This window comes from Terrapene carolina, unplaced genomic scaffold (assembly GCF_002925995.2).
Source record: "Terrapene carolina triunguis isolate 2854851 unplaced genomic scaffold, T_m_triunguis-2.0 Scaffold62, whole genome shotgun sequence".
NCBI lineage: Eukaryota > Metazoa > Chordata > Testudines > Emydidae > Terrapene > Terrapene triunguis.
In genome coordinates, this window is record NW_020664413.1 from 60,706,842 (window position 1) to 60,727,918 (window position 21,077).

The 21,077-nt window shown below is 41.9% G+C and overlaps 1 protein-coding gene across 3 annotated transcripts in view; it reads left to right on the forward strand.

Moving 5' to 3' along the window:
• PIKFYVE (phosphoinositide kinase, FYVE-type zinc finger containing) overlaps positions 1 to 21,077 on the forward strand; it is a 96,141-nt gene that overhangs the window by 9,233 nt on the left and 65,831 nt on the right. For 2 of the 3 annotated variants that reach the window (XM_024200970.1, XM_024200971.1), the window contains exons 4-11: positions 1,085 to 1,256; positions 1,975 to 2,182; positions 4,720 to 4,809; positions 12,808 to 12,946; positions 16,150 to 16,307; positions 17,437 to 17,548; positions 19,633 to 19,780; positions 20,292 to 20,459. In XM_024200970.1, coding sequence (XP_024056738.1) covers positions 1,085 to 1,256; positions 1,975 to 2,182; positions 4,720 to 4,809; positions 12,808 to 12,946; positions 16,150 to 16,307; positions 17,437 to 17,548; positions 19,633 to 19,780; positions 20,292 to 20,459 — 1,195 coding nt within the window. The remainder of the gene's footprint in view (positions 1 to 1,084; positions 1,257 to 1,974; positions 2,183 to 4,719; positions 4,810 to 12,807; positions 12,947 to 16,149; positions 16,308 to 17,436; positions 17,549 to 19,632; positions 19,781 to 20,291; positions 20,460 to 21,077) is intronic. The other variant, XM_024200972.1, reaches the window with a different exon arrangement.

A 21,077-nucleotide genomic window follows, 5' to 3' on the forward strand; every position in this document is an offset into this window, starting at 1 on the left:
CGGGGCTCCTCCCGTCCTCTTTTTTGCTTGCTGAAATATGGTAACGCTACCTGTGCTGCTGTTCATCAGAAAAGATGAATTATTGCATCGGCACAAGAGTCTCTGCTTCAGTGAAGAAAGGGGTTTGGGCTCCCCTTCACTAACATGTTGTTACAGAGTAGTACATAAAGTCAAGAATCCACTGTTGATAACTCTGCAGAGTTCAATGCCAGCAGCTTTAGAAGGACCTGATACAGCTTTTCAGGCATTTCCCGAACTCTTGGAAGATGAGGTCATCACGGTAAAGCTCTTGCTGCTATGACCTAATGAAGCCGTGAGATGTTTTATGTGATCCTGGTAGATCCTTGTGTGCAGGCTGCAATTACATGTAATCACCATGGCAACATCTGAACAAACTGCAATAATATTCTGTCTGAATGTGGAGATCTTCAGCTGCTGTGTGAAATGACTCAAACGAGCATTCTCTTATTGTGGGTCCTGGTACAACTCTACTATAGAGCACATTGTCTTTGTCTGAAACACACATCAGACGCTAAAAGACCTTGCACTAGAGCATGCAGCACCAGAGACACTGACCCAGTCAAAGCTGCTTTTTGGGCACCCTCTGCTGTGTTGCAAATATATTGCAAAGCAGTCTTGTTTGACAAAGACACTTCAGTTTGGTAGTCGCTTCAGGTCCTGTACATTCTGAAACAACATCTTCTGTATATATGTTTATTTTATTACCTCACTAGCTGAGGGTCTGACATGTAGTAGGGATGAGCAGGGGAAGGAAAATAAATCAATTTTTCATGTGCTGGTTGAAGTCTTACCTACAGATTGCAAGCTTTGATTGTTGAAACATTTTCTTAATGGACCAGCCAGATTGAGAATTTGATCAGGATAATTCAGTTTAGTTCTGTGGCTAAGAACTTGATCAATCATTTTATTTATGACCTTGTGACTCTTTACAGTGCTGCATCAAATCTATGAACTACCCTAATTTTATAAATATGTCCAGCTTCACTTTTTTTCGCTCACTGCTTGTGTAGCAGCCAGGAGCAGAGAATACTGTCTCATTTCTCTAATATGACTTACTTTGTAGGATAGTGATTTAAAGCAGTACTGGATGCCAGACAGCCAGTGTAAAGAATGTTATGACTGTAGTGAGAAATTCACCACCTTCCGGCGCAGACACCACTGTCGGCTGTGTGGGCAGATCTTCTGTAGCCGATGCTGCAACCAGGAAATCCCTGGAAAGTTTATGGGTTACACAGGTATGCTCTTTTATTTGTTCCTGGTGCATTTATATATTAAAAAATAGATTGTTTTTCAGATATCTAATGCCCTCAGAATACTGGTCGCTAAAGAATTAAGGGGCCCAAATAGTTTTGATTTCCAATGAGCCTAGGGCTTATAAATCACTGAGGTGCTTTGGAAAACTTTATTAGATAAGAAAAGGGTGAATCGTCTTAAAAGGACAAAGAAAGATGGCCAGTGTCTAACAGACATGTCAAACATGACAAAGTATGTTCACAAATAAAACTTTCTTTCTTCAAATGGCTGAATATGCGTTCAGTCAATTCCACAAATTCATTTTACTTACAAAATTTTCAATATTAAACTCTAAACTCTGAAGTCTAGAAACAATTGAGAGACAGCTTGTTCCCAACTGGTTTGTAATCCTTCACTTGCTACTACCACTCCATAATTTTGGTAACATGTAAGCTTCTTTGGGGTGGTAGCCAGCTCTACATGAAACCGATCTACATGCTTAACTTTTGAACTTGGAGAATTTCCTTGTGTGGTTTGGATTTTTTTTTTTTTCTTCAAATGAGCCCCAGAAACTCAAGTTAGTGCACAAGTCCTGAAACAGGGAACCCCTGCTTTAACAGATTTTACGAGACTTTCCCAAGCAGGGCACTTCTCCTGTACACTTTTTGTTCACTTCTCCCGTACACTGGCTTACACTCCTCCTGCTTCCTTTTTCTACAGGGGATCTCCGAGCTTGCACTTACTGCCGCAAAATAGCTTTAAGCTATGCGCACTCCACAGACAGTAACTCCATTGGGGAAGACTTAAATGCTCTATCTGATTCTACCTGTTGTGTATCTGTACTGGAACCTGGGGAGCCACGTACTCCTGTTGGGAGTAGAAAAGCTAGCCGAAATATCTTTTTGGAGGAGGATCTTACTTGGCAAAGGTATGAAATGGTTTCATATTACTTTGGTTAGGGGTCAGAATCTCAGCCACGCTGCCAGGTTGTCATTTGTTTTTAGGCGAAGAAGTTGGACCACTACAAGATATTACCTCACCTATGTAGGCTCAGGTTGTTAGTTTCCCTCTGATAATTTAGGCTTATCTTCTATAAAAGACCTGATCCCTGCGCTTGGTTCTAACGTTCTCCTTCAATGGAAAGAAGAGATGTGGCCAGTAATTCCTCTGGGAATTGCCCAATCTTAGTGAGGCTGTTAGCATTTGGAATAATAAACCATTTACAACTAGACTGGAGCTGGAAACTGGTAATGTGAATAGGAGCATTCACTGTAACAGCGTAGGCTTGCGGCTTCATAGAGATGGAAGGCATTTCTGTTTTTGTTCAGCCACTGGTGAGTCAGGCTTCAGTTCAATAAAGTGTTAGCTTGCTGACTGTCATAATTAGGAACGGTAGACTCAAAAAATGCTCTCTGGGCCAATGCTGATGAAATTAGCAGACAGTAACCGTCTGCAGAAAGAGTCAAACGCCTGGTATGAGGCTGCAGGGACAACTTGAGGGGTTCTTTTATCTCTGTCAAAAGAGCCAAAGCTCTCCCTAGTGGTCTTAGATAGAAAATTACTAAGAGGAAAGAGGAAACCGTCTTGTCTTGTACAGCACTTAAGCCACAACATGATGTTTACTCTCACTGATCTTGATTAGTGTGAGAAGAACCCAAATATGTTCCAGGACTGCAGGGTCAGGATAAAACTATATTAAAAGAGGACTCCAATCATGCTTGTTTTGTAACCAGAAGAGTACTATAAGTGGCAATATGTAACTTCTCTAGGGGCAAGAGTTGGATTTTTTTCTATGTATGCTAGTGGTTAATGCTCTACTGGCAATAAAAGAGCTCAGAAAACGTCTGTCTTCAGAGAATACTGATTTCCACTTCAACTTCCCTTCAGTGCGTGCTAACAACTAGAACGAATGTACTCTGTATAAGCTGTCTTTAGGTCTGAATAAAGATCTAGTGTTGAAGAGATTCTGTCAAGGTGAATGATTCTTTGTCTTGGATCATTTCTTAAATGTTAAGACAGTCTATAAACTAATACTCGATGTAGGCAGTTTGCTAACCATCTCTAACCTTGTATCTGGGGACACTAAATTCCTTTGCTAAGTATATACAGTGTAGGCCTCAGCATTTTATTAAAAACAAATTAGTATTTTTAAAGTGTCTGATAGAAGTGCTGTCCAAGGAATCTGAACTGTAGAACAGCGAGTTCTGTGGCATTCTCACAAAGGCATCTGTTGCTTTTCAGGTGTATGAGAATGCTGCAAAATACTATAAATCATGAGACCATCTGATCTGCTGTCTTTTAGGGAGTGCAACAATTCCCAAGTAGAATAATGGTGTGTGGAAAGCATTTGCAACTTTATTCTTGGCAGTCTTAATACAGCCTTGGAGGAAAAGTTCTTCTGAGTCTTGAAAGACTGGTATCTCTGGAGATGTCATAATTATCAGTGTTGTAGGGAAATTGGCTAAATGAGCATGGTGTAATGGTTTTTGGAAGAAGCTAGCTCGTTTTTGTTTCTCCCCCTCCCACCAGATTAGGCTTAAAATTCATTAGTAAGGGAGTACACGCTGAAAGTCTTAAGCAAACTTCTTAACAGTACTGCAATAGAAACTTGGCAAACCAAACTCAGCTTTGCAATTAAAGCAGAACTTAATTTATGGTTATACGCCATGAGATACTTCATGGTAGGTGTAGGCTGCTTAAAGAGAATATTGAGAAGAAGCTGCAGCTCAGTCTTCCCAGGGTAACAAGAACTCAAGTCTGCTACTATTCTACTGAATTTGAGGAGAAATATGTCTTCTCTCCAACTATATAAACTCTTTAGAGCAGCCAGAAAAACCTTTATGGGGCAGGGCTGCTGTATTTATTCAGAGCACCCAAGATCATGCTAAGGTGCTGAATGGAAAAAGACGCTGCCCTTGCGCTGAACAGCTGCTAATTCAAGTAGTAGGGCAAGATGGATAAAGGTGAGGAAAGGAGGACAAAGGTTATACTGATAAGAGAGGGTTACTGAGGCTTGTGCATGTGTTATGGTGGTAGGTATGTTCTTTATCAGTAGCTCTGTGGATGGGCTTTAGATATTTAAGGTCATGAATTTCTTGGGGAGCGGGGGAATGTTGTGAAGGAGGAAGGGCAGGGAGTATCAGGCACTAGCACAACCAAGTGGGAAAGAGGTGAGTTAAGGAGAGGCAGGGTAATGGGGAAGGGGTTGAGGATGAAGAGTAGGTGAGGAGTTATGCATTTTGAAAGTCGCTGGCTGTGGAGTCTAAAACGAGAGCACCATACCAGTCTCTTGTGCAGCTGTCCTTGGGCTGATGTTATGAAAGATCTTTCCCCTGTGCTCTGGCTGCTTTTTAACTTATCAAGTGTGCAAATCATGTTATCCCACATAGTGTTGGTTTAACTGGGACTGTTTTTTAGTGCTTCTTTGTGATGGTGGTTGTCTTAACAGAGCTCTATTCTTTGCAGTCTGATTCACCCAGACTCTTCATCTACCACACTGTCAACACGCCTTGTGTCTGTACAGGAGGATCCAGGGAAATCTCCTGCTCGAAACAGGTAAATTACCAAGTGTGTGTGCGTCTGTTGAAGATCTCTCTTCCTAATCACAATACCATGCATCATGAATATGAAATAAATATGATTTGGTAAAATCTTCTCTTGATCAGTTCTGAACCGGTGTCCTGACGTAATGAGAGAACCACTGTGCTATTAAAGGTGCAATCTGTTGGTTGAGATGTGAGGTTAAAATCCCGTTCACTTGTAGTCATTGAAGAACCCAAATGTCTTTGCTTTCAGTAATTATACAATGCCAAATGTATTTAAGTATTCTAATGTACAGCTAAACATGCTTCCTGCCCTGAGGAGCTTGCAGGCTACATGTGACTAAACAAGCAAGACTAATAATAGGGTTGGGGAGAAAAAGGACCAGGAATACAGTAAGATTGTACTGTTACTCTAGTTCAGTAGTGTGGCTGTTTTGATGGTACCACGAAAACTGGATTGGCTGTTCCATTGGAACAGAATGAAAGGAAAGCATGGAAGCAGGTTAGTGAGAGACAGGAAGAGAGGCTGGGGGAGGAGACTGTGGTTATGTCCTAAAGGCCAAGATTGGGAAAAGGTGAGAGGAAATTGAAAGCTTTTGAGAGCAGGAGAAATGGTGTAAGTAGAAAGGTGGAAAAATTAGCACTTATGTGGGGAGGTTGAGAGGGAACAGAAGGAAGAATTATGGTAACAAGGGCAAGAGATGCTGTACTGAATTGATTGGTTCACTTTTAACTTCGCCTGTGTCACTAGGCTGCTAAAACCAAGGTTGTCGGTTCAGGCTGCTTGGAGTAGCATCTGGATGCATGTCCCCTTTATTCATTAGCACCTCTTGTAAGAGAAACCATGTTAGCCCAGTTGTCCTGGCTGAATTCCATTTGGGTCACTAACTTCTGCATTGAGTTCCCCTGGCAGATTCAATTGGAGAAATCTCTCCTGACCTCAACAGCTGTGTTCATTCTTTGTGTGTTTTTGGAACTCTGTAGGCAAATTCTGTTCAGGCTGCTTTTGAATGAACTGAGCATAGACTATTCCCTGGATTTCAGTTGTTTGCTTGCTTGAAGTGTTGGAGGATGCAGCAAATCTGTAGGAATTTTTTTTTTCTTACATCTGCTGCTGGCTGAACTGGATAGCCTTGTTCCTTTTCTCACTTCACTATTCCCACGCCTGATCTTGTATAAGAGTGGTTAAACTTCCAGGGGCCGAAGTAGATTTTAATAAATGTAAAAACTTAATAATCAGCTGCAGTTTTTTCTGAAGTTTTTGTCTAAATGAGCTTTCTGATGGGGAATCCCTTGCTAGAATTTAGTCATTTTTGATACGGTAAGTTTCTTTGGTGGTGCAACATAACTGGTTCCTACCCCAAAGAGCTTCCAGTTGTAACTGCCAAATCCAGGACACAAACACAAGGAGAGAACATGATGTCTAGGAAAAGATAATGTGAGGCTTAATATTGTTAAAGAAGTTTCAGAGAATTGGTATTGTTCTCTAGAAAGATCACTGAGTGTCACCAATGTACTCCGTATTACACAAATGCTCTTCAAGGCTATCTAAGGAGACATGGGCAGAACAAGTTAAGATAACGGAGGTGGGCAGGGGGAAATGGAGGGCCTGCCTGGTTTACAAGGAGATTATGTGGCTGCTTTAGTAGCTCATATCTTGGTAGTTCAGTTCTTCCTCTTTTGAGCTCCACTGAGACTTCAAAACAAAGGAACAGTGGAGGGAAGTGGGTTTGAGGAGCTAGATATAGATGATAAAAAGGGGAGGAGGGTGAGAAACCTATAAGTGTGTTAGTGCCAACAATCTATGAATGATCGGCAAACAGAGCAGGAAGTCTAGAGTTAAAGCTCAGTGCTGAATGACTGTAAAAACATGGAGAAGCTGCTAGGGCCATGAAGCTACTCTCCCTCTACTCCCAGTTCCCTGCTCTACTCCCAGTTCCCTGCTCGAGAAGGTGGGGCTTAGAGCGCTGTTCCAAGAAGGCTCGGACTAGCTGGCTGCTTATGTGGCGTAGGAGTGTCCTGAGCAATGCCTGGTTGACCCAATTTGCAGCTGCAGCAGTTCAGTCTAACAGTTCTTAGTAACTGTTTTGGAATGGCTCTCTGACCTGAGTATCTGTCCTGAAATACAGAGTGATGATGCAAAGCCACCCCGTCTCTGAATCCTGAGAATTTTGGCAAAGTCAGTGTCCCAGCCGATGAGACTCTCTTGGCATCTGTAGCTTTGGGTCATGCGACAGAGGCTGAATGCTTTCTTTTGGCAGACTATGAATTCTAATAGTGCTTAGCATTTAACGTGTTAAAAGCACTGTGTGGGCATCTCCAGCTAAACAAACAAACTTCGTCATCCCTTTAAGAAGGCTATTCTGTCACTGCTGCAGGAAGTAAAGGGATTAAAAATCCCAGATGACAAAATTTGCAGTAAATATCCGGGAGATAAAGTGCAGCAAAACCAGTATTGGGATAGGTATTGGAGGGGACTCGCACTTACTGGATCTCATTAGAACTCCAGTGTATAGCAAAATAAGTGGAATAGTTATGGAATTAATTTTTAAAGTGTTTGGGAGGGCATGTTGGGGGAGGCTTTTGGGACTGATCTTGGATGGCTGGTTAACTGTTTTATGTGCACTAAAAGCCCTGTGAAGTTACAAGTCAGTACTGAACCTAAAATCTCTGAATAGATTTTACAGGCCACTTCTTATAATAGACACTTAAATCTTTGAGGACAATGGTACATTCAGTGGGTTTGATAGCAAAAATACCCCAACAAACTGCTCGTCCCCCTCCCCCCCAAAAAGTATAGTTTTTTCTGATTATACCAACTTGATCTCAATGTGTAAGTAAAGAGTAAAATATTTTTAAAGTGACTTAACAAAAAATGGTGTAACTGGGGAATACTGTAGTAAGGGCTTTAGAACCACAATCAACTTGTTAGAGATACTATACAAAGATCTAGAAAAGCCATGTCTACACCCTTACCTTTCCAAAGGTATCCTAGTGTAAGAGCTGTCTGTCATGATACTCTTGCCAAGGCTTTCAAAAATAAGGGCTAAATGTCAGGCACTTAAAGGCCTAGATTATTTTTCTATTTCAGCTGTACCAAGTAGCTTCCATTGAGTAGGTATGCAGCTGTATTCTGTCCAGAGCTAGGAAGGTTTTCAGGGCGGCAGTTGTATCCTAAATGCTTAGTCTTAGCAGAATAGTTACGAAGAGCCGGTGCTTCCTCCCTGTGGCCCTTGCTTGCTTATTTGCTTTGTTTAACATTTTGCTATTTCTCACTCTACTGATTGTAGTCCATTTTGTGCTGGAGGGAGGAGGAGACTGTTCATGGCCCCTCTCTTTGGCAGGTTTTTCTTTCTTTTTTTTTTAGAGCCACTTCACATCAAAAATACCCATATTCTGCTCTCTCTGTCATTCTTACCATATCCCGTCCACCTCAATCAGGGATGAACCCAGACCCCAAAGCAGTGTACAGGCTTTGAGATCTCCTCTGAGGATCTGAAGAGGCAATCTCACTTTTCTTGGTGTGTGTTCTGTAGATCCAAACTATTTTCTTCTAACAGTCAGAACTGATCAGAGTCTGGTATAAAGTCCTTGTGTAGATATACTCCCCCTAACCCCTAGGTATTTATGACTTTGCTTAGAATATCTCTAAACTGTCCAGAGTTCCTTAGTCACTCAGTCATTTCCCTAAAAAAATCATCTTTCAGAATACATTGTTAAAAATGGCATCAGGTCCCCAAAATGCCTGACACATGTTAATCAAATACATGTTCTCTCTGCAATGCACTGTGGCATTTTTAGTAGAAATGACAGCAAGTTAGTAATCAATGTGCGACGCAAAGTAGTGCCATGGTCTGTTTTGAGGGGTATTAAGGCTGCCTTTTGCACTTCCCTCCTAATTCTCTATTGCATTGAACAGGCAAATATCGCTAATTGCCTTAGCTGCTATTTGACTGCTAACTTGACTGAATTCCATTTCTAACTCCTTTGGCATATGGATGACCATTCTAACTAGCTATTTGATATAGATTTATTTGCCAGTCAAGGTAAGTATAAAGTACTGAAAATAAGAGGGTCATACAAGAGACTATAAAGGATGTTCTTAGAGGACCCAAGTCTGCCACAGTTAGGATACCCACAAATGGTCCTATTAAAATCAGTTGAACTACTCTATGTAGTGAAGTAACTAGGGATACTGAGGCATAGAGGTGAAATGACTTGCTCAAGGTCACCCAACAGGCCAGTGGCAGAGCTGGGAATAGAACCCAGATCTCTGGAGTCCCAGTCCAGTGTGCTATCCACTAGGCCCCACTGCATCTATCATGTATTCAGAAAGAACAGCCAGAAATCTCTCCATTCATCTTGCTACATGTACTTACAGATGCTTCAGCTAATACTTCAGAGAGCAGATGGTTCAGTGAGCTGTGGCAAATGGAGTAGTTATCTGTTGGGAGAGGATGAATAGGGCATATTTACTCCAGCAGACTGGGAAGAAAAAGGGTTTTTGTTTTATTTGAAATACCTGGGAGGTACTTAAATACTACGCTTATAAGGAGGCCATGTATGTACTGAGTGTCTATCTTTGAAAGACTTTTATCCTGTATGTTTAATATCTGAATTATTGCAAAAGCTGATCTTCAAGAAAACTATATATACAAGGTAAAACTGCTTTGTGAATGTGACTTTAAAAAACCCAAAACAACAAAACCCAAAACACTAGTAACAAAAAAGATTAGGTATGTAGACTTTAAATGATAAAATTTAAGTGACGCTATAGGTGGTAGTCCGTAATTGAATTTTAGCACAAGAAATAGATCCCAAAAGGTAGAGAGAACTGCCACCTAAAATTGGTGTGTGGATAGAAGAATCTCTGGGTATATCTGCACAGGATAAAAAACCTGCAGCTGACGCAGGCTCTGGCTGCGGGGCTGAAAAATTGGGCAAAGGGTCCCAGGGCTCAGGCTCCCACCGAAGCCCAAATATCTACACAACAGTTTTACGCCCTCCCCCCCAAGCCCAAGTCAGCTGACGCAAGCCAGTTGTGGCCATGCCATGGGGCTTTTATCCCCATGTAGATGTACCCTAAGTGACTTGAATCCTCATAAAATAAGCACAAAATTACAGTCTAAACCACCAGGGTTTGAGCTTCTTACACATTCTTGTTCCTCCAGCAGGAGGAACGAAGCTTTAACTAGAAAACCTATTTTGTTTGATCTGTCCTTTCTAGACCAATTCAGGTAAATACAATCAGGCTTTGAATGTAATCAATGGTGACAAAGTTTTGATACTAATGTCCATTTAGCTAGCTGGTCATGTTTGTGTGGTTTTATATATACACCTAAATAAATAAAACAATTATGCCTTCTACAGCTAGATGGCATAGTTTAACTAGTTCTTGTAAAACTAGCTCTTGTAAAACAATTGACTAGCACTAGAAAACATTTCTGATATGTGAAGTTTTTAAAACTGCATAACTTTTTCTGTACTGAACTAAATTATCTGTTCTTGAAATGCTGTTAACTCATGTTACTAGGAACATAACATCTGCAGTAGTTGAAGGCTATTAGCAATGACAGCCATAGCTGTATGTCAGAGGTACGCTGTAACTTATTGCTTATATTGGCCAGGAAAATGCCATTAATTGTTGAAATACCAACGTGGCTTCTCTTGATCCTGACTCGCTCATTACCTAAATTGAGCCTATTAATGTAGACTTTCCCCTTTATGTTTAAAACACTTCAACAGGCCAGTACTACGGATTGAAAGACTACTGCTTTTTCATTCTATTGCTCATTTTTGTTGTTGTTTGTTGGGTTTTTTTTTAAATATAACTTCAGTGTCCACTTTCTTAGTTTCACGTTCCATTAACTTCTGTAGTCTGCATTCCCTAGCTATCTAATAGTTATAGAGTAAGGCCAGAAGGGACTACGAGATCATCTATTCTGACCTCTGTCTCGCAGGTCACCAACAGCACCGCACACTAAACCCAACAACTGAAATTAGACCAAGGTATTACAGCCTTCAGGAGACTAGACTATTGTGTGCCACAGGCAGAGAATAGGAGGGACTGCGATAAACCAATACCAGAGGCCCTGAAATGGCAGGGAATTGATTTAAATGAGATAATCCGGTTAAATAACCTGCACCCCCTGCAGCAGAGGAGTCACTGCCAATCTGACTTGAGCAAAAATTCCTCCCCAGCCCCATATATGACAATTAGTTAGAGCCTGAGCCTGTGAGCAAGAACCAGCCAGCCAAGCACCTGAGAGGAAGCTTGGTACCACCTCAGAGCACTGGCCCACCTTACCACAGCTGGAGATAGTAAACTGGATATCTGGAGACCAAGAAACCCCAGAATACACTGGGGAGGGGGAAGGGAGATAATTCCTTCCTGACCTCTTCAGGTGACCTGAAGCATGAGAGTTTGAGGATATCTAACATGAACCAGATGGGACCCCTCAGGGCTGCGAAGCCCTGCCCCCCACTGTCAGAAGCAGCCTTACGAGTCCCACTTATAATGTGGTCCAGCTCTCTAAAAACTAAGCTTGTTTGCCCCCACAACACCTATTGGGAGGATGTTTCAAGCCCTCACTTCTCTGGTTGGAAACCTTCTGATTTCCAGCCTGAATTTGTTCACTGTCAGTTTGATTAACATGTCACTATCTGTCCTATAATCCATAGCTTATTCCTGCAAAAAACTTAATGCACTAAAAGATGGCAATACCTAAAAGAGAGGACAACTGCACAAGTTGCGCAGTTCTTGCCCCTCCCATAAAACAAACCAAAACCTTGCCAGGAACCTGTTTCAAATCACTTTTTTAAACTAGCCTACGTTGGGTATTGTCCCCATAGAGAACTCTCATTTCAAAATGCGTTACTGTGAGGTGGATAGGGAAGAGAAGAGAAAATTAAAATATACTCTGGGTTACTCTAAGAGGCTTCCCAAAGCTGTGGGATGTTGAAGAAGAGGATCTATTATATAGTGACAAAAAGCAAATGTATCACCATTTTGTAAAAAGAACGAGGAGTCCTTGTGGAACATTAGAGACTAACAAATTTATTTGGGCATAAGCTTTCATGGGCTAAACCCCACTTCATTGGATGCATGCAGTGGAAAATACAGTAAGAAGATATATACACACACAGAGAACATGAAAAAGTGGGTGTTGCCATACCAACTATAATGAGACTAATAAATTAAGGTGGGCTATTATCAGCAAGAGAAACTTTTGTAGTGCTAATCAGGATGGCCTACTTCAAACAGTTGACAAGAAGGTGTGAGTAACAGTAGGGGAAAATTAGCATGGGGGAAAAAGTATTTACTTTGTGTAATGACCCATCCACTCCCAGTTTTCATTCAAGCCTAATTTAATGGTGTCCAGTTTGCAAATTAATTCCAATTCTGCAGTTTCTCGTTGGAGTCTGGTTTTTAAAGTTTTTTGTTGAAGAATTGCGACTTTTAGATCTGTAATTGAGTGTCCAGGGAGCTTGAATTGTTCTCCGACTGGTTTTTGAATGTTCTAATTCTAGACATCTGATTTGTGTCCATTTATACTTTTGTGTAGAGACTGTCCGGTTTGGCCAGTGCTATTCACTGGAGTGTGGGACTTGACCCAGTGTTTGGAAACAGTTGGGTCCAAGATTGATTTCTTCCCCCTTCCCACCCCCACCCTCAATATCGTTATGGAGAGGAAAAAGAACACTTGGCTCAAATATTCCTTCTGATGTGAAGCTGTTCAATATGAACTATTTTGCCTGTTAACTTCTTTTATAATATAGAGATTCCATGGAATCTCTTTCAGCATAACATCATTGTAATGTTCCCTGTATTGCAGCCATCTTAATTTGGGAGTGGTCGGGAGTGACCCTTTAAGTGCTGGTTTGGAAAGCTAGTTTGTGCTAGCACACTGCTTAAAGATTCTCGAAGCATGTTGTAAAGTCACAGCCTGTTCTGATAAAGTTTTGTTTGAGGGGTTTGCAGACTATAAGCATTGTTTCTTTCTCTCTCCAGATCGGCCAGCATTACTAACCTGTCACTGGATCGGTCTGGTTCACCCATGGTGCCTGCATACGAGACATCCGTCAGTCCCCAGGCTAATCGCACGTATTTGAAAGCCGAGACCAATGAGGATGAGCGCAAAATTCTTCTGGTACAAGCTAGAGTTTTGTCGTCTTCATTGTGATAGCGATGTGTTGTGTGTCTGTCTTTCTATTGCTTTCTTTGCGGTACATCTTGTGGCTCTTTTTCTTTTATGATCCTTTAGTTTTTTTTCCCTTATGGGTTAGCAAGTTCTAATTGTAAATAGTTGTTTTCATGTAAAATAGTTCTCTAGTCATTTGAATAAATTCTAGAGACCACAGCTAATGTTGGAAGGTTTGAAATTTGACCTCCCCATCTGCTTTGCTTGCAGAGTTAATGTAACTTTTCTCATAGGAAGTAGCACTAATGCATTTATTCCAGAAAAGTAATCCACACCAGTAGCACAGCACTCTGGAGCAATCCTGTTATAAAACATTCTGTTATGTGTGCGTTGTGAGAAATACTACCGAAAACTAAAAGAAACACCCAAACCCCGGTTGACATACCTAACGTTAATAAAATAAAGTCAATTAAAATGGAGGGAGGGGGGAGATGTTTCATTTAAAACTGTCCAGACTGCATAACTAGTGCTGAATCTTTCTGGGCTTCTATTCCCATTCAAAACCAACAAGGTCAAATCTTGTACTAGCCCTGTCTCCCTGTGGATTGCATATGTAAGGGCAGAATTTGATAATTGGTGGTGGCTCACCTTTTTATTGTAGAGCTTCCACATTGAAGCAAGCTTTGTAATGAGACAATTTCTTCCTTTTTGAAGAAGGAGAATGCTGTAGCAGATATGCTCTGCAGAGGGAATCTAGGAGTGTTGGGGAGAGTAGGGAGACAGTGTCTCTGTCCCCCAGACTGAATAAGATCCTAAACTAACAGCTTAAACATTACAAATACAGCTTGGGACAAAATAGTCAAAGCTGGTCTGTCTTCACTTAACTTTAGATCTGATTTTTAGAATTGTTGCTTTTTATGCAATAATTTAGGATGTCATAATTGCTTATTGCAATACAGGAACTGCCCTGAGTCCTTGTCAGGTCATGATACTCTTATGTGGCGCATTGAGTTGACTATACTATGATAAAAAGTTAATGGCTTTTGCTTGAGAAGGGGGAGTTTGTGACAAGGTGTAGGAGCACTAGAATTCTGAATGAAATCCGTGCGCGCTTCCATAATCTGCAAGCTAAAATCCTAGAGTTTAAAGTGTTAAACTGTTCTGCCACTTGATTTCAGTCTAAACCACAAGGCTATATTAAGATGACTGAATTGCTACTGGATCAAATTTTATATACTCCCGCCATGGCAGGAGTGAAGTGCTTTGTAGCTGACAACCCAAGAACATGCAGTGCAGTGGATAGGCTAGCATGGGGTGCATAGAACTGGAATCAACCAATCAGTGGGACCAGGTTCCTGTAAGATGAAGCCAAGGGGCGGGGGGAGGGTAGAAATTGCTGGGGGTAGATATAGTAAACTTGCACACACAACTGGGTTAAAATCATAGACTTTTGGGGGGGGGGGGGGGGGGAGATCCTAAGGAAACCGAACTTTCCTGGCAAACTTGTCATCTCAGCAAAAGGGTGAGAGGAGAGGAATGCTGATCAGATGTGGTAAATCATTCAGTTACTTGAATTTTTAAAGGGGTGAGGAACTGGATTTGTTTATTGTGTATGAAGAAACATGTGGTGGAGTCCTGGCTTTTTTTTTTTAATTTGTTTTTGTGTGTGTGCGCATGCATGCGCTCGCGCGCACACACGCTATGTGCATATATGTATAATGGAAATATCAGGAGCGTTAAATCTAGTCTTGGTCTTGAAAATATCAGTATGTCTTGTGAGCATTTTTTAGCCCTTTGTTTGAAGGGGTTTTTTTTTTTTTTAAACACAAAACCCTAAAAACAGTCCTAAACAGAGATTAAAAATAAAAACACTTGAAGTCTAAATGAAAATCACTTCCTCTCTCAATCAGTTTACTTGATAACTAATGTCATAATTCTACTGGTTCTGTGTGTTTACATAGTCTTCTGGGGGGAAAAAAACCCCTACACTTCCTTAGGCTAACTTTATGCATCATGTAGTAGCAACTAAAGAAACCATCCCGATTCTCCCCTCTCTTCCTCTTTGGACTGGTTCAACATCTGCAGATCTTTTCCTGTGGTGTATGTCATTTCAAAGGACGGGAGCATCCATCCACAAGGATAAGCGCACTATCTGGCTGTTCTGGCTGCGGAGACGTAGCCAGGACCACTGTAAATGTTAGCTAGGCCACAGCCATGCTAGTGCCAGGAGGTTTTATGACCACATGATTCAAAGTTGTAGTGTAACTAGCGAACACATCAGACCCTGTGATTCAGAGTTATCTAGCACCAGAAATCTGTGGAGAGAACCTGAATCGTGGGGTGTGTGGAAATTCTGTTCATGGATGTTCTGGGCCCTTGGCTATGTTAATTGTAAAGTGAGGTCCTAGAGGTGTCTTACCATGCAGAAAACTAGCTTTGATTTCCCAGCTGTGGCTGCTCTTATGGAGGTGGAAGTGCTGGGAAAGGAGGGTTTGCATCAAAATGAATGGAGGCTTGAACCTTAGGGATTCAGAAGAGGGTACAGAAGATTGGAGGTAGGGATGAGGTGGTGTGATTGGCCTCTCAATTGTCCAACAGGCAATAAGTGGAGGTGGTGGAGAGGCATTCGTTCATAGAAATGGGATGGTAGAAGTTACTTGAACAAAATGGCAACATGGAAAGCATCATTCTCAAAGGGATCTCCTTAACTAGTTGACCAAAGAGAGCTCTGAAACAGGCTTGAGTGCAGCATTCAGGTCAACTGCACAGAATGTTCAGAAGAGCATTTATTGCTTTACCTGAAAAAAGAATCCGTGTTCCTTGGTCTTCTACATAGCCCCCAGTTCCAGGGGGCTGAAAGAGGGAGTTCAGCATGGTAGATTTAGTGCTACGAAAGCACTTGCATGACTTACACAGTGAGCTTTTGCATTGTTTGACTGTATGTATAAAATATTACTGCAAAAATTCTTCCCTTGCTTCTTTCCGAATTGATCTTTGGTATTAGTCTGCTGCTGCTGCCTCATTCTGAGTTTATAGGATCACTTGCTGTAAAAGAAAGGACTTAAATAGCAGCTGTTATGCATTTGCTTCTAGATAAGCAGTGTAACACCTTCGATTGTACTCTTGTCACTGGAAGGCTGTTGATCTAGGAGCCAATTTAAAGGCTCGAGCTAGTCTTTTTAAAACACTTCATAACTGTGTCTCTCACACAGGACTCTGTCCAGTTAAAGGATTTGTGGAAGAAAATTTGCCATCACAATAGTGGAATGGAGTTTCAGGACCATCGCTATTGGCTGCGGACACATCCCAACTGCATTGTGGGAAAGGAACTAGTCAACTGGCTCATCAGAAATGGACACATTACCACAAGGTATTCTTGATATTTAAAAATGCTTAAATTAAACCCATCTGCCACTGCACTCAATTGTAGGTGTTGGTTGGCATGTGTATCAGTGGATGGAGAGGAGAAAGAGGAAATGAGACTCTGATCTCCTCCTCCCTTCCTTTGAACAAGGTAAAGAATGTGTCTAGTTCATTTGCCAATTCTGACAGCACATAACCTAATGAAGGGGTAAGTAGAATCAGAAGCTAGGGCAGACGACTAGCCCAAGGGAATGGAATTTCCCAGTGGGAGGGAAAGATAGTTGCGGTGTGGGGAGGGAGCAGAATGGGAGTAGCAGACTGAAATGGGCAGAGGGGACAGTGAGAGAATGGTAATCACTAAAACTGGCACTAGACTATAGTTAAGAATGTCACTGGTTTTGGAACACTGCGCTTTGTTTCATAATTGCTGATCAACTCATTCTTAAAGGTTCCTAATGTTGGTTGAATTAAGCCATGCCTTTTGGGTAGATGCTCTAGTGATAGTCTCCCCTTTTAAATAATGTAACCTCCGTAAACAAAAGATCAGATTAGCTGTGCTGCCTGGATATCTCAGTTGTTTCTTAGCTGCATGAGCACAACCTTGCTGCTATAGCTGGCTGGCCTGGGGGTGGGGTTCAGGACCCCTCTAACTGTATTTGTAGGCTTTGGATGGCCCCAGGATCTAGGGATAACTGGGTCTGCAATGTAACAGCTTACCATCCCGTATGGCACTGGATGTTTGCCTTGCAGTGCTGAGGGCTTGTAAAGGATTAGCCCTGTTTTGCTGAGTTAAGAGGGGCAGGAATCGAGATGATTCAAGCCTGCACAGCACGGGCCTGAGTCTTCAGCGGTGCTGAGTACCTACAGCAAGGAGTTGGGGGTGTTCAGCACCTCCAGAAATCAACAGCCAAACATACAGGTGGGGAACACTTGCATTCCTGGCTCTAGTCATGTATTCAATCCACTGCCTCACCGAATTGTCTCTAAGTACCTTTTCTCGAACAAATAGTGAAAAATAAAGGAGAGCTAAATTACGTGGTGTCTAGTCAGGCTTTTTTGGGGTAAAAGTCTGTACTGTCAACCACACACGCTTATAACTAGGCTCTCTTAATACTCGCCTCTTATTCTGCCCTTAGAGCTCAAGCCATCGCAATAGGACAAGCACTGGTAGATGGACGCTGGCTGGATTGTGTCAGTCACCATGATCAGATCTTTAGAGATGAATATGCTCTGTACAGACCACTACAGGTACAGAAAGCTCTTTTCTATCTGCCATTGGAATGCCGACTCAGTTGTGGCTGGGGAATTGTTGTCAATCTCTCCTTCCTCTGTATGCTCTGCTAGCTCCTAGGTTTCAAGAGAACTAGGCCTAGCCCGAGTCTTGCCTCGGGTTCTCTATACTCTTGGTGCTGTCCCTATGCCAGTGGGTCTGTCTTGTTTTGTGAGTGTGTGGAAATATTCTTAATCTCATTAAACCACTAATGTAAACTAATTGAGTTAAGGTCATAGAGGAAACTAGGTCAGGCAAGGAAACGGTGATGCTTCCTCTCTGAGGAGAAAAGGTGGCCACACCTATGTCAAGTTAAAAAGGAGGAGGGGTTCTAAAATCTCTGATTGCATCAACAAAAGTCTGAAGTCGCCATGGTAAGCACATTCCAATGTGGCTTCTGAATAACATAGCCAGTATTCAGAACAGCTGTCACACTCTAGGAGTAGATGTCACTTGTGATACAGTGTGTAGCTTTTCCGGAATGGGCCATTGTCTCTTTGAACAGTGACATCTTTGACAAGTTCTTCATAAAGACTTAAAAAATACAGCATCATTCCAACTCTTAGACAATATTTGGGGAAATTAATTACTTAATTCCTGATCAAAAGAAGTTGATGGGTTTAGGAAGAGATTGAATTCCCTAATTCACTTATTGTTGCCAGTAAAGTATCTGGAGACTTTGCATAAAGGGTTTCTCCACCCTGATATATAAATGGTCTCTCTTTATTCTGAGCCTAAGTTGCAGTGTGGAGAAAGAAAGTCAGGGCCCCAGTAAAGGAGAAGTTTGTCAGTCACTGAAGATGCTGTCTGGGCTCTGGCATGGTCTTGCTTGAGATATGCTGAGGAGTAAGATCTGCCAATACCATTAGTTTTTGTCTTGATTCATGCAATGACTTCTGACATTCAAGAAACAAAGTTTTAGTTATAGTTGGTCGTATATAGTCTGCAATTCATGATTAACTCGTGATTTACTGGTCATGCTCTTGTATGATCTCTGATACTGTGGTATGTAAAGTCAGCAGGATGTCGCATCTGACTCGTATCTTGTCTGTTTCTGTAAAAATTGGGAGTAACTCCACTGAATTCAGTGCAGTTAAACTGGTGTCAGTGAATTTGTATTTGCAGCAATTGCATTAATTTCAAAGGAGGGAATTCTATCTAGAACTGCAACTTTTTTGGTGACTGGAAATTGCCGTCTGGTGGGGGTAGATGGAGTTGCTGTGGGCTCTCTGGGATTCCCTGCTATCAAATCCCAAGGCCTTGCTTCACAATAATGTCTCTTGATTTAGAGGGCTGAACCTGGCTTTTGACTGAATCTGTTAGCCCCACTTGATTTGGTCAGTCACAGAATTGCTCAAGGGGCTAAAAGTGCGTGCCCTTCTCCCAGATCAGCATGGTCAGCTTATGGGGGCAAAGGATAAACTTTGGCAAACCTCTATACTCTAGTCCAGTGGTTCTCAAACGTTTGTACTGGTGACCCCTTTCACACAGCAAGCCTCTGAGTGTGACCCCGCCCCTTAGATACATCAAAGGGTGTTTTTAATTTATAACACCATTATAAATGTTGGAGGCAAAGCGGGGTTTAGGGTGGAGGCTGATAGCTCGTGATCCCCCCATATAATAACCGCATGACCTCCTGAGGGGTCCCGACCCCCAGTTTGAGAACCCCTGCTCTAGTCCTAGCACTCAAATCTGTGCAGGCTTTTAACATGTTGTGTGGGACAAATAGAAAACTTGCAAGTTTTCTTTCATTTCCCTTACTTGTGAGAGTGGGGTGAGGTGCCTGGGGGAAGAAGCGAAGACTGGTGTGGGCAGAGTAAAGAGGTACTCGCTTCCTGTCCTAAGCAGTTGCTGCCCCCCCTCAAGTGGTGGGTGGTTGAGTGATAAGTTTATCCCACTGTGTGCGTACATTTACTTTTGTGAAGTGCTTCAGGCTGCAAGACACAGTATAAATGTAAGCTGTTGCTGTTTTGATCAGTACATAGTAGTGCCTTTCTAAAGCAGCTTAACATCCCAGTAGGGCTGAAGAATAAATTTACTTTCTCTTTTCCGAATGTTCCAGAGCACAGAGTTCTCAGAAACCCCCTCTCCAGACAGTGATTCGGTGAACTCCGTAGAGGGGCACTCCGAGCCATCCTGGTTCAAAGACATCAAGTTTGATGACAGTGACACGGAACAGATTGCTGACGAAGGGGAGGATAACTTGGCCAGTGAGTTTCAACTGACTCTCTTCCAGCGTCACATGACAAATTAGCATGACTCTTTTTGTGTGTGTGTGTGTGTGTGTCTGTGTGTGTGTGATGGAAGTGAAAGTCCTGCTTTGCTGGTAGTAGCTGTAAGGTTCCAAGGAAACTAAAACCTCACTAGTCCTCCTGTTTCTTGTGGTGGATACAGTATTTTCTAATCAGTTTGCAAGATTTGATGTTTCTAAATTAGTATAAACTCTCTGGTCTACGGTAGCACAGACAGGCTAGATTGGGGTGTCAAGACAGACACTGTCCTAATGTTCACTTGGGTTTTAAAATAAATCTATAGAACTTCTATCCAACACTTAATCTTATCTTGAAGTGTACATATTTAAGACTGAAAATACTGTATCCCTTTAGTATTGCACACTGGGCTTTATGTATTAAAGACAATTTTTCTCCTCTCCAATACCCTCATGATACCCATTTGAACCCCTTTCCTCCCTGTATCTTCCCCCTTACCCAACATTAAAAGACTCTGCCAGCCCTAGCAAGCGCACATCAGTCAGCAGCTTCCAGTCCGCAATGGACAGTGACTCAGCCGCTTCCATCAACCTGAACGTGGAGCTGGACAACGTGAACTTCCATATCAAGAAGCACTCCAAGTACCCACATGTGCCCCCTCACCCTGCCGACCAAAAAGGTATGAGGTAGTCACCAGCTGGAGTTGCACATGATGGAAAGCGGTGCCCTGACACTGATGTTTAGACACTACCACCTGTAGTTGTCTTGTTGATGGGTGTATATATAAGAGATCTCTTTACTTCCTCCTGACACTATTACCTTTGTCAGGGTGCTCAGAATAAACCAACTATGCCACCTTCACTGAAGAGTGTGCTACTTCTTGTGTGGCTTTTCTCTTTGCAGTCGGAGGATTCAATGCTTCCTCCTCTCTCCTTTCACAGCCTGGCAGTTCCAGGCATATTGTCTTGTTCAGCTAACTGGGATAACATCCTAAGTGTGTGTTCCAAGAAGATTCCCGTCTATCCAATTTAAGATGTGATTATTTAAAAAAAACAACAAAAAACAGTGACAGTCCGATCTTAGCGTAACAAAATCTATTTTAATTCTCCATTGGTGATGGAGAAAACTTAATCCCTCCACCTCTTTTCATCAGTTTACCACTGTTGGACCAATTATCCTTTTATAAAATGCATTGATTAACAAATCTAATAGTCAAATTGCTGAGTAACTTTTTAAATCTCTTCTATAAATGAATGCTAAATTGGAATGTGAAAAGGCAAGTGCAATCTATTTGAAA